Source organism: Camelus ferus, chromosome 27 (genome assembly GCF_009834535.1).
Source record: "Camelus ferus isolate YT-003-E chromosome 27, BCGSAC_Cfer_1.0, whole genome shotgun sequence".
Taxonomy (NCBI): Eukaryota; Metazoa; Chordata; class Mammalia; order Artiodactyla; family Camelidae; genus Camelus; species Camelus ferus.
Genome location: NC_045722.1, coordinates 8,547,012 through 8,560,268, shown reverse-complemented (window position 1 = coordinate 8,560,268; position 13,257 = coordinate 8,547,012). Strand labels below are relative to the sequence as shown.

The window sequence follows — 13,257 nt, the reverse complement described above, 5'->3', positions numbered from 1 at the left end:
GTGAGGAAATGAGCGTAAAAACCCCTTTATAATTTTGTTACATGCGCAACAGACCCAAGGCAGAAGCTCCGATGTGACCACACAGGGTGGCAGAGAGGTCACAGTGTTCTCTCCATTCAGTAGCATTAACTTTCTAGTTATTGACTGTATTTGGCCATTTCTAAAATGTACAAGGATTCCTTTTTCATATTTCAACATCTTTGAATTAAAATGACTGTGCCCTACTGTTGCCATCAGCCAGGTGGCAGTCACACCATAGCTGTCACTAAGTACATGCTTGCAAACTTGGTCAGTATTCCTGAGGTATTAAAACCCTTTGGTGATTCAGTCAAGGAACCACTGAAGGATGGGTCAAGGAAGAAATGTGAGCCCCACGCTGCCTGAAAGCTTTCATGGACACCTCATGGTAGGAGCAAGAATGCACCAGAATTGGTCTAGATGCTTACAAACAGTTCACACTGTTAAAGGCCTTCTTTCTCCATATAGAGCCCAAATCTACCTACCTCCAAGTCTGGTTATGCCTTTTAGAGATACACAGGCAAACCTAATTCTACTCAGCTAAGCCAGCGGTTCTCAAGCCAGGCTGGACATTTAAATAAATTAGTGAGTTTTTAAATGCTGATACCTGAGCTCCACTCCATATCAATTCCATAAGGAGCCCTAGCGGTCGGCTCGACATTTGTATTTTTAAAAGCCTTACCCCAGAATTTCTAATTTAATGGCCCACCGAGAAAACCCTTTCCTTACCACCCCAAGGAACCATCGCTTCCTCCTCCATCTCCAAAAGCAGTGGGTCTCAACACAGGCGGCACATTAGAGACATCTGAAGAACACTGAAAATGCCCGATGCCCTGGCTGTACCCCAAACCATTCATTCGGAATTTCTGGGCTAGGGTCCAGGCATCAGTAATTGCTAAAGTTCTCCAGGTGAACCCAGCGCACAGCCAAGCGAGAACCAGCGCCCTGACTCCTACAGCGCTCGACGGCAAATGCCTACCTCCAGGAAGAGGGTCAACCCACACTGGCTTGAAGCTGCATCTATTTAAAACGTATTTACATAACCTGTGACTTACTTTCTGCCTCTCGGTATACAGTCGTCCCTCAGTATCCGTGGGGGTTGGTTCCAGGACCCCCAAGGTTACCAAAATCCTGCGACGCTCAACCCCTTAATCCGGCGTCCAAATCTGCGGGTTCCGCATCTGCAGATTCCTCATCTGCAGATTCAACCAACCGTGGATCGTGGATCCTAAACACAGTCAGCGGTTGGTTGAATCCGCGGATGCGAAACCGCAGATACGGAGGGCTGACGATATTTATATGCAAAACCCTTAGCGCTTACCTTTACCTCCTGGGCTAGGCATCTCTTCACCCCATTATAACACCTTACACATCATAGGTACTCGGTACTCGACAGAGAATGAGTAGATGGACAAACACATGGAAAGATAGACATTTATTTTATCAGGAACTTTCTGATCACGCGAATGCTGCAACTAATGTGGTGGTTTCAAAGATAAGGTAGAAGTAAGAAGATTCTGCAACTTGAAAATCATTACAAAATAATAGACTGGTCAAGTAGAGGTCTTGACTCCCGCCTTCCACCCCCCACCCCAAGCCAGAGGAAGAAACAAAAATACAAGAAGGAAAGAACTCGAAGGAAATAACTCTAAGGTAAGGCCACAGGCCACAGCAACGCACTGTTTATTTCCTGGTACATGGGGGGGGGGGGGGGTGGCGGGGACGCGGACAGAGGGTGGTGCCAAAAATTCAGTAAAGTTCCGATAGCTTTATTACATAGACACAGCTTTAAAAAGTAACACATAGCCCTTGTCGAAGCTGCTGCTACATAGGATTTAAATAAAGGAAGCTGAGTCTTCAGAATCTGGCCATCTACAAAGGAATATCATCTGTCACCTTCAAAATACCATTTCTGAGCTATTACCTGGGGAGAGGTTTGGGATTTTGGTTTTTTCCCTGCATCCTAGACTTCCACCGTTAATTCAGTAATCTTAATATAGCCTTTGTTTTAAAATAATGTTCACAGAGAGTTCCTGAAAAATAGCCTGAGGCACGACCCAACAGTCGAATTCCTAATAAAGCTGCGTTGGATGAGAGCACGCATGCCTGACGGGTGTGTTACTGCGCCCCCGGGCCCGCCACCTGCTCCAGGGCCCGCGTGTCCTCTGCCGGCGGTTCGGGGCGGTCCAACATGGTGGAAGAGTCCTTCCTGGGATTCCCAGTTACCAACATCCAGTGGTTCTTCGGCTTTTCGACTCTGTGTGAATCCAGGTATGTGTGAGCGGCGACCTCTGCTTCCTTTCCAAAATAGGTTCTGGGGCAAGAAAGAATTAACACTGATTGGAAGTGGAATTACAACCCTCTGTAAACTGTTCATTTCATCTCAAAAGCACCTAAATCAGCAGACTGCTGTGTAAAGCCCTTGCGGGGTCTCTAAAACACAGTGTTTGCCGGCAAGTTTCACCCTATTTGGGCAAGGATCCCATTAGAGCTAAAATCTTCTGTGGGGAAGGACTCATATAATACAAAGGGCTCTTACAGGCTTTTTCCCACGGTCAGAGTTCTACATAGTGATATTTCGTCATCGAAGAACTTTTTGTGTGTGTAGTCAGCCCCTTTAAACTGAGCTTCTTTGCCTGTATTCACAGACCCCACGCCCAAGCATGGCATTTTACTGTCGCCTGCAACACAGTACCTTAAGAAAAGATGCCGGTGGGCCACCAGCCCGCGATTGGTGTGGCAGTGATTGATGAGAATTTTTGCATTTGCCTTTGAAGATAAAGAAAGTATGTTATTTGCATTATGAATTAAGGCCTCCATTTTCCTAAAAGCAAAAATTTGGAAATATACTATATATTCATTTACATAGATACATGTGGAATAACCTAGAAGCCAAACCATAATGGATTAATTAGAAACATGATTGTAGATACACCTATGATGGAACATTATACAATCATTCAAAGTCATATTGGAGAAGATCTTGGACAACTTGAAATATGGTTTGTGGTGTTTTTAAGTGGAAAAAATAAGGGTATTCCTGATGTCCTGTTTTTTGGGTTTTTTTTTTTTTCGGTGGGGGAGGTAATTCAGTTCACTTATTTATTTTTTCATAGAGGAAGTACTGGGGATTGAACCCAGGACCTCATGCATGCTAAGCATGTACACTACCACTGAGCTATACCCTCCCCCACCATGTCCTATTTTTTAAATTAAATTTAAATTTAAAAAAATAAACATATGCATGGGAAAAGAAATAACAGTGGCTTTCTCTGGAAGGTGGGACTACTGGTAATCTTCATGTTATTTTTTTATTTCTCTGACTTTCCTTAGGCAAATATATATTATGTTTATAATCAGAAAGTAAAAGACATATTATTTCAAAATCCTGCCTCATGTAAGCTAAAAGCTGAGCGAAATGGGGAAAAGCAGCCTCTGACATCTGGGAGTTGGCCTGGCAGCCAAGGCTGCGCGTTAGTGGTCTCCAGTGAAATGTAATTTCACACCATGCCCACATCAGACAAGGCCACGCTGCGGCCATGGTGGGTCAAGACAAAAAGAAGACCACTTTGTGATCATGTCTGAACACAGCAAAAACATGAGCACTGTCCAAGCCACAAAGTATCAAATGTCCTCCCCTCCCTGCGAATAGGAATGTCTGCTCCCTCCTTACTAATGACAGCTTGCGCTGTGCTCTGGCCTGCCCTCTATAGATAAGATGTAGTGAGGTACCCTGCTTCCTGACACCATCCGATCCAGGGCAAAGCCCCACTTCCTGGGACCCTCCCTAAAATCTCCCAACCACAGCCCCAAATCTATAATATGTCCTTTCTGACAGCCTCTTACTTAAACACCCCAGTTTTCCATGGTGCACATTCTTCATCACTGCAGCCAGTACTAAAGCCCACTCATTTGACCACAGATGCTCCTGATGGTCTCTGGCCAGTCCTCGAAACAGCTCAGTGCCCACCAGACCTGCCTTCCCATTGGGACACTGTCTCAGGTTCCCGTCCCTCAGGGCCCAGGGTCCTGAGAAAATGTCCAGCAATGACAGTCTCTTTAGAAATGAGGACCTAACAGAGGCCTGGAAGAAAGCAGTGTCATAATCCTTACAATTTCAGGGGACTGGTTCTCAGCCTGATCTCAGTTTTTATAAAGCTCTATAGGTGATTCTACGTGCAGTCAGAGGAGCAAAGCACCAAAGCAGGAGGCTGCCACCAGGCAAAACAGCGCTTTCCAAGCTTGAGTTACAAATGAAAAAGGGAGAGTGAAAGTACATAGAGCTCATAAGGCATTGGAGCCATGACAAGCCACTGTTTTACACACAGGAGCAAATCACATCCATTTCATAGCATGAGCGCACACGTATCTCTTCCCCAGGCTGTGCTCACCGGAATGGGGAAGCCTTCATATTCCAGGCGTAGCTGGGGGTCGGGGAAGGCAGCCTGCCAGCAGTTCAGGTAGGAGTCCTCATCTGTCAGGTACACTTCCTGGAGCCAAGACCTCTTCGATGACCTCATCAGGGTCCTGTGGTCACTTGACAAATATAACTGAAAACAACAGCAAGCAGATGAACTACATCATAGCTACTCGAAAAGCTGGGGAAGAAAGAAGCTGTCCACTGGTGGGACCACAAGTGTGTTCAAAAGCAGTTTTCAAAAGGGAACCCTCCTACACAGCTGGTGGGAATGTAATTTGGTGCAGCCACTATGGAAAACAGCATGGAGATTCATTAAAAAACTAAAACTAGAGTTACCATATGATTCAGGAATCCCACTCTTGGGCATATATCAGGAGAAAACTCTAATTCAACAAGACACATACAACCTGTTGTTCACAGCAGCACTATTTACAATAGCCAAGACATGGAAGCAACCTCAATGTCCATCAACAGATGATAGGATAAAGAAGATGTGGTGTATATATAGTCAATGGAATACTACTCAGCCATAAAAAATGAAATAGTGTCATTTGCAGCAATGTGGGTGGACATAGAGATTGCCACAGTAAGTGAAGTAAGTCAGACAGAGAAAGACAAATAACATATGATATCACTTATATGTGGAATCTAAAAAGTGACACAAATGAACTTATTTACAAAACAGAAACAGACTCATAGACATAGAAAATAAACTTACGGGGAGTGGAAAGGGATAAATTGGGAGTTCGAGATTCGCAGATGCTAATTAATATAGCTAAAATAGATAAACAAGTTCATACTATATAGTGAACTATATTCAATATCTTGTAGTAACTTATGGTGAAAAGAATATGAAAACAAATATATGTATGTTCATGTATGACTGAAGCATTGTGCTATACACCAGAAGTTAACATAACATTGTAAACTGACTATACTTAAATAAAAATATATATATACAAAACAAAACAAAAATAAAATAAAATAAACTTATGGTTACCATAGGAGAAAGGGAGAGGGGATAAATTAGGAGTTTGGGATTAACAGATATACATTACCATATATAAAACAAACAACAAGGACCTACTGTACAGCACAGCAAACTATACTCAATAGCTTGTAATAACCTATAATGGAAAAGAATCTGAAAAAGAATATATATATGTGTGTGTGTGTGTATAACTGAATCACCCTGCTGTACACCTGAAACTAACACAACATTGCAAATCAACTAGACTTCAATTTTTAAAAAGCAGTTTTCAAAACCCCTGTTCTTCACTGATTGTGTGAGAACACTCAGTTTTCCTCTCCCTCAGAAATGCTATCTCAGAACGCTGAGACCACCCGCCCCACAGCACCTCAAGGTGCTCCTCCTTCCTTTGAATACCAGACTCAGCCCGCCTTTCCTTCTCGTGCATGACTCCTCTTTTTCAGAGCATTGGGCCTGGATCAGTATTTTACTCATTATAAATAATGTTGCATGAAAATTATTGCGTGAAGTGAAGTTCTCTTAAAGCCAACACTAGCACAGCTGATATGCATATGTGAGCCTCCGAGGGGGCCTCGGCCCCTCTGGAATTAATGTCCACACTTGGAACTTATGTCAGTGATCTGGCTGCCCATAACTTTGCCAAGAGCCACCCCATCCTGCTGAAAAGTCGGAAATGTTAATTTCTCGTTGGCTGTTTGCTGACTCACCTTCACCCTGAACGTGGTGGTGGTTTCTGCATATTTTGACAGGTTGTCATTAAACACCTTTTATACGCAAAGCTGTGCCGTAAAGTGCTATGAGGGAGGCAGAAATGAGTTACTGCCCTCAAGAGGTTTTCCAACTAGCAGGAGAGATGACTGAGCATAGAAATGGGAAACACTTGTAGGTGTGGCCATCCAGCAGGCACGCAAAGAGCTGGAGGAGGGCAGCAGTGAGAACACATGCTCTCCCAGGGCTCAGGAAAGACTCCGAGGAGGGGGTGATACAGTACCAGGGAGCCAGAGAGGACGAGCGTGGACAGGGAGGGTGGGCACATATTACAGAGGGCTTGAAGGCTACAGTAAACAGCAGCACTGAATTCAGAGGGCCGTGGAGAGGTGCCACTGACTTCTCAATGAGATGAGAGCTGAGCAGAGCTGAGCTCTAAAGGATCAGTTTAACAGCACCCTGCTAGCATGGGATGAAATCAGGATAGACTAAAGCAATCAAGCCACAGGGTCCTGGACTGAGGTACCGGCATTGGGAACAAAAAGACAGGCCTAGTCGCATTATGAAAGGAGAGCCATGGGACTTGACAATTAGCTGGATGTGAGGCGGAAAGAGATGGGTCCAGGATACACTATGGCTTTGGCCCTGGCTGATGCGGAGAATGACAGTGCCAGTCAGAGCATCAAGAAAACCGGGACCTCAAATGGCAAGTAATATCTATCTCAGACCACAAACTTTGTTAATATAAAGAAAAATAATAATAAAATCAGGAACAAATCTAGAAGGCCTCTATCACCAGATTTTTTTATAAATACCCCGAGGTGCCTGCTAATTCGAAGACAAGGAACAGAAATAAGAGATGTGAGAACTTAAGAGATAAAAGTGTCGTCATTTCAAGATGAACTGACTGACTGCATACCTAGGAGTCATAAGAGAATCAACTAGAATTAATAAGAGTAAGTGACTTCATCAAAGGTGAGTATAAAAATCAACGTCTTTCTTATATTTTTGCTGCAACTGTCAAAAGGGCTTCCCTTCAACAGCTTCCAAAATAGAAGATACCAAGGAATAAACTTGACCAGACCAGTGTAAGATCTGTGTGAAGAAAACCACAAAACTCTAAAGAGATATAAAGGAATAATTGAATAAACGGAGAGACATCTTGGAAGAACAAATATTGTAAAGCTACCAAATATGTGAGTTTTCTTAATTGTACAAATGCCAATCAAAATGCCAAGCGATTTTCTTCCCCCATGGGGGCAGAGGGACTTGAAAAAAATTATTACTATGTTTAACTGAAAGATCAATTCCTGACATAAATTCAGACAAAGAAGTGTAATGAGAAGGAACTCGTCTTACAAGTTGTCGAAGTGTATCGTAAAGCTATAGTCCTAGAATAAAAATGAACATCTCCAGTTCAATGGATCCAAATAAGAAGCTTAGAAACAACCATATATGCTAATTTAATATATGCAGCGTGTCAGTGAAGAAAGGAATCACTAGTCGAGAAATAACACGATATGACTGACTAGTCACTTGGGGGAAATTTAGATGTTCACATAAACCCCTTATCAAGATAAATCCCAAGTGGATGAAAGAATAGACTTAAGCAATAGTTAAACTCCAGACATCTAAAAATTAACACAAGTTCTTTTTATCATATCTTTGGAGCAGACTTCAAAGGATCTGAGAGATGGAAGGAATGACAAAGAAAAGCACTGAAAGACTTTACTCAAAAATTGATTAAAACAACTGCAACTTAAAAGCCAAGTAACAAATGGGAGGAAATACTGGCAACAAACATGATGAGATTTTCCAATCTGTGGAAGAGCAGATATGGAAACCCAAGTCAATGAGCAGGAAAGGGCAGATGATTTATAGGCGAGAGGAGACAGGAGATGGGAGAGAGAGGTGGGAAAAGGAGGAAGAAAAAAGGCGGAGAGAGACCAAGAAAAAAAAATCTAAATGTTGTAGTGCCTGTAATTTTCCCTATATTTTAAGACTTTTCTCTTTCCCTTTATAAAAGAAAACGAGCCAGAGGTTAGCAGTGCCAATCTCTGGATCAGACAGTGATGATTAACTCTCCTCTTTCAACAATTGGGCATTCCCTCTAATGGCCACATTTAAAATCAGGCTGCACATAAAATAGAACAAAATAATGCCATCTGCAGCAACGTGGATGGACCTGGAGATTGTCATTCTAAGTGAAGGAGGCCAGAAAGAGAAAGAAAAATACCATATGACATCACTTATATGTGGAATCTAAAAAAAAAAAAAAAAAGACACACAAGAGCTTATTTACAAAACAGAAATGGACTCACAGACATAGAAAACACACTTATGGTTACCAGAGGGGAACAGGAGTGGGAAGGGATAAACTGGGAGTTCAAGATTTGCAGATACTAACTACTATATATAAAATAAGCAACAAGATTCTTCTGTATGGCACAGGGAACTATATTCAGTGTCTTGTAGTGACCTATAATGAAAAGGAAAATATGTATGTGTATGACTGAAACATTATGCTGTACGCCATTATTGCTGGACACAATAGTGTAAACTGACTACACTTCAATTTTAAAAAAGGACTAAAAAAATAAAATCAGGCTACAGCTTATCATCTATGGTGTGTCAGAATTGAATTGCCAGCATTGGTTTTATTAGTGGTATAATAATAATAATAATAATAATAATAATAATAATAATAATAATAATAATAATAATAATAATAATAATAATAATAATAATAATGCCACATCATACAATAATGGAATCCCTGGTTCAATTAAAAATGTTGTGTAATACCAGCTCTGCCACTTAGTAGCCAAATGACTTGGAGCAAAATCACTTAACTTGTGCCTCCGTTTCCCCATCAGTAAAACAGGAGGACAATAGTCCCTACATCAAAGCTTTGTTGGGAGGAGTAAGTGAGTTAATGTATGTGAAGTACTTAAACATGTAGTAAGGCATAATAATCTCCATTGTATACATGAGAAAGACTCAAAAAGTTTAAATAACACCCAAAATCCCGTCCCATAGGCATGCATCTCAGCTGGAATTCAAACCACGTTCATCTGGTTCTATTACACCACCTAATCCCCAAGGTGGAGGTAAACAGCAAGGACTTATGCACCCTGAATTATGCAAATTTGTTAGCATTGGTGACATTAAACAGCTGTCAGATTATTATCATAGGATTCAGTTATTTAACTTACAAGTGGAGGTGGTATACATTTTTGCTTTATATCAACTGCACTACAAAAAGTTTTTTTTTTTATTCTTTAGCTTGCAAGGATGTATTTTTGTAATTTGTGACATTAGAAGGGAGGAATTGCCCCAAAAATGCCTTGGAGAAGCTGTAGGCTGAAACCATAAAGAAGCCAGAGATGGAGCCCACATCTCTAGGGTTCTCTGTCCACTTCAGTAAATAGCCATCAGCCCACGTGGAAACAAAAATGGCGGGTCCAAAGTAGACGTGCAATTCGATGACTCACCATTCTGCCTTCAAATCCTCCTGCTATCCCGAGGCGAAAGTTCTGCCCGTATCTGAGGACTTGACCAATGACCTCTCCAGCTGCACTGTCAGTGGAGGACGAGCATAATGTAAATTCTCTGTGTTGGGATCATTCTACAGCTCTATTTTTTGTGTATGCAGTTTTGTTCATAGTTTTCTTAATAACATCTATTCATGGACTGTAACTGAAGTAAGTCACTAACCAAAAGGTGTTTTCTTTGGGTCTTCAAATCTTGCTGGCACCTAGTCTCTGCCTCCCAACATAGTCAGACACGGAACGTTCCCGCTTGGTGAGCCTAGGGTGGACTGAGCACATCACACTGTCCTACACTAATGACCTGGGCTAAGTACACTGACATCTGTTTTTGAATTGAAGTATAATTGATAAATAATGTTGAGTTTAGTTTTAAGTGTATACATAGTGATTCAACACTTACGAAGGATTATGAGATGATCACCAGGATAAATGTAGCTACCATCTGTCACCATTTAAAATTATTATGGTATTTTTGACTATATTCCTTTTTCTGTACATGACAGCCCCAGTGCACTGACATCTTTAGAGAGAAACAAGGTAACACATTTGTAGGCATTTAGTACAGTCTTCCCTCTTAAACTTCCAGGAAACAGAAATTGTGATCAATTTTTAAGTTGTTTTAACATAAACCATCTGTATTCAAAAGAAATCTAAATTAAAGACTTAAAGGACTGGTTACATCGCTGTAATATAAACTTGCTGTCACAGCTTAGTAACAAGCTGAAAGCAACTGATTTTTAATTGTAATTATGTATCTATTCTCTAAGGATTTAAAAGCTCATTTTCAGAAATTCAAGTACATCTTTAGTGGACAACGAATTTTTAAGTAACAAATCCCACGTTCTGCCACCTTGCATTAAGCTATATATTTCTGATGTAGAAATAACATAGCAACATTAAAAACAATGAAAGCATTCAAATAAGCTCAGAGCATTCTGAAATGTTGCTAGGAAAACCCACTTTGCTTCTAGACAGCATGTGAATTTAACTCGCTGCATCCAATACCTTTGAATTAAGCATTTTGAATTGAACTCAAATTACTCATTATCCTGATGTTTAGAGTAAAGGGACTGTAGAGGCCCCTTGACAATAGTTCTCAAGATAAGAAAGCAAGATGAGCATCACAGAGAGTGTTCATATAACCTTTGCTGTAATCCCGGGGCATCCTTAAGCTACAAGTGAAAACTGGTATTTATGATGAAAATGAGATGGAAATTGAAGTATCTTTACCACAAAATGGTAAAAGTGTTTCTGCCAACCGGGATCTTGGTTTGAGATGCGCTCAGGCCACAGGGCACCTCTAAATCGTCACTCAGATGGACTTGCATTTCATCTGGGGTCATACACAGGCTCAGGTCCCCGCCCAGAAACAGATGAGCTTCTATCTCAGGATGGTCGGGATTCACAAGCATCACTTTGTCGCCATAGTGAACGTATCCATCTTCAGATACGGAAAGCTGCATCTACAATTTAAAAAGGAGTTTTAGAGAATTTTAAACATTGTTGGGTTTGTTTCTAAAGAGAAAAAATGGTATTTTTCCAAATGATAACTCACTAATGGAATTTTTGCTAGCTTAACATAACTCACGTGTAATTTCACAGACTTTTGAAAAAGAACACGAATTTCAAATTACCTGTCTCAAAAGGTTCTCTTTTAGTCTTCTGTTTCTCTGTATGAGAAGTTGTCCCTTATCCCTCTTTGCTAAGAAGTCTTTCATGAGCTCCTGGTTAAAGAGAAAATGAATGAAACCCAAAGAGTCAACAATCGTCCTGAATAATACAGATACTTAAGAGTTTTTAGGTCAAAAGTACATCAAGTTGAAAAGCAAAATTTAAGAACAGAAAAAGAAATGTGAGCATAGTGAGAAATGGTGGAAATTTTTTAGCATTACTTTAATATTTTCACTTCATTGTAGAATGTTTAGAAAAATGAGAAAGACACAAAAAAAAGAAACATTACTTGTGATTACTCCAACAGGTGACAATCATGAGTAACCTTTGGAGGTCACGTGTGCCCCCTCATTGAGGTCTCTGCTAGCTGTGTGACGATGGACACTGGAAGGGGCCACCCCCACCCACCCAACTAGTTCCTAAAGGATGGCCCAGAGTCTTGTTAAGACCACCATACGCGCGACGACAAGGCCAGTAAAAGGGGCACTCAGGAGAGCATGTGTGACAAGTGAGGGGCGGCAGGGTTTCTGCTTGGAGCCTCCCTCCTCACCTGGGCCGCAGCTTGTGGGACTGCAAGTCTTTAGGAACAGGGGATGGGGGAACTTAGTGAGGCTGAGGCACAGGCAGGGGCCTTGAGAGTTTGGGAGGGAGGCCGAGGGATGCGTGTGAAGAGAACAAGGGCCTGAGACCTGCGTTTGCAGGACGGCCAGCGCGATTCCTTGGGCGTCCAGAGCGGGGTGGGATTTTAGGGGCATTAGGTATGTGCTGGGTGAGAAAGGAGCGTTGGGATGTTCAAAGCAGGGGCGTGCATTTAGGCGGGACTTGGGAGTCCTGGGCTGTGGGCGGGCAGCGCCCAGCCACGCCCGCCGTACCTCCTCCAGGTAGACGTCCTCGTTCCAGTTGCCCATCCGGACTCGTGGACCGTACAGGTTCCGCGCCATCGTCCCCAGCTCTCCGGCGAACAGGCTTCCGCGGGCCAGCGCCTGTGTTAGCGTGCCCGTCGCCATGGCGACCCAGCCCCGTGCGATTGGCCAAGGTCCGGGACCCTGCTGGCCAATAAGTGACAACACGCGAGTCGCGCTGGGTACTGGCGCGGCCCCGTTCCAGGGGCTGTCACCGCCCTCCACCCCCACACCTCGCCCAACTTCCACCCTAAGGGTTTTCTGGAATTTAATTGCAAAGAAGGCAAGAGAAAAACTCAAGCCTACAGACCTCATTGTCCTCAGTGCTCGCTATAGAGAAATTTTTAACTTTTTTTCTTTTAAAATTTAAACGAAAATTGCTTTTAAGTAGAGTATCCCTTGCTTCGGGGGACAGCGAAGAGGAGTTTTGAAATGGAAGCATATGTTGCTTGCAGCCTATTTTTATAATCAGCAGCAGCAGCATTTTCAGCCTCATCGTAAGACAATACATGCTCCGTGTGGAAATTTGGAAACCAAAATGACACAGAAGGAAGGAGGCAGGGAGAATGACTCAAAACTTCACCGCCTCCAAAGTAAGAAATACATCATGTTAGCATATTTGTTTAAATGTTTCTGAGGTGGTCCTCATTTTCACAGACTTTACAGCATTCCTCCTCCCTCTCCCAGTCTCCAAGTGCAGGGACAAGCCTATGATCTGCAAGAACTCTTGATAAAACCAGAATACGCTGGAGCCAACATTTTTTAAACAAAATACAGTTTTATGAGTAAGTAAACAGTTACCGCAGAACTCCCTGGAGCTTGAGGCTGGTTGAATGCGTTCAGTAATGCACCTTTATTTAGTTTCTTCTAAGACAGGGCAGAAGTGAAAGACAGTGGGACCTTTCTTCCCTTCAGCAACCCCAGTCTAAAGAGAAGAGAATTCGCAAAAACAAATTACTTCATGAAGAATGGAATGAGTGCGATTACAGCTGTGCC

General features: G+C 42.3%; 1 protein-coding gene across 6 annotated transcripts in view; it reads right to left on the bottom strand.

Annotated features, from left to right (window-relative positions):
* Positions 1-1,434: 1,434 nt before the first annotated feature.
* CFAP161 (cilia and flagella associated protein 161) overlaps positions 1,435-13,257 on the bottom strand; it is an 88,680-nt gene continuing 76,857 nt past the window's right edge. For 3 of the 6 annotated variants that reach the window (XM_032469364.1, XM_032469366.1, XM_032469367.1), the window contains 8 exons: positions 13,063-13,186; positions 12,232-12,405; positions 11,323-11,412; positions 10,919-11,151; positions 9,632-9,716; positions 4,410-4,568; positions 2,714-2,787; positions 1,435-2,332 (listed from right to left, as the gene is read on the bottom strand). In XM_032469364.1, coding sequence (XP_032325255.1) covers positions 2,137-2,332; positions 2,714-2,787; positions 4,410-4,568; positions 9,632-9,716; positions 10,919-11,151; positions 11,323-11,412; positions 12,232-12,366 — 972 coding nt within the window. In that variant the 5' untranslated portion in view covers positions 12,367-12,405; positions 13,063-13,186 and the 3' untranslated portion in view covers positions 1,435-2,136. Of the gene's footprint in view, positions 2,333-2,713; positions 2,788-4,409; positions 4,569-9,631; positions 9,717-10,918; positions 11,152-11,322; positions 11,413-12,231; positions 12,409-12,571; positions 12,946-13,062; positions 13,187-13,257 lie in introns of those variants that run through there. The other 3 variants (XM_032469365.1, XM_032469363.1, XM_006189632.3) reach the window with 3 other exon arrangements.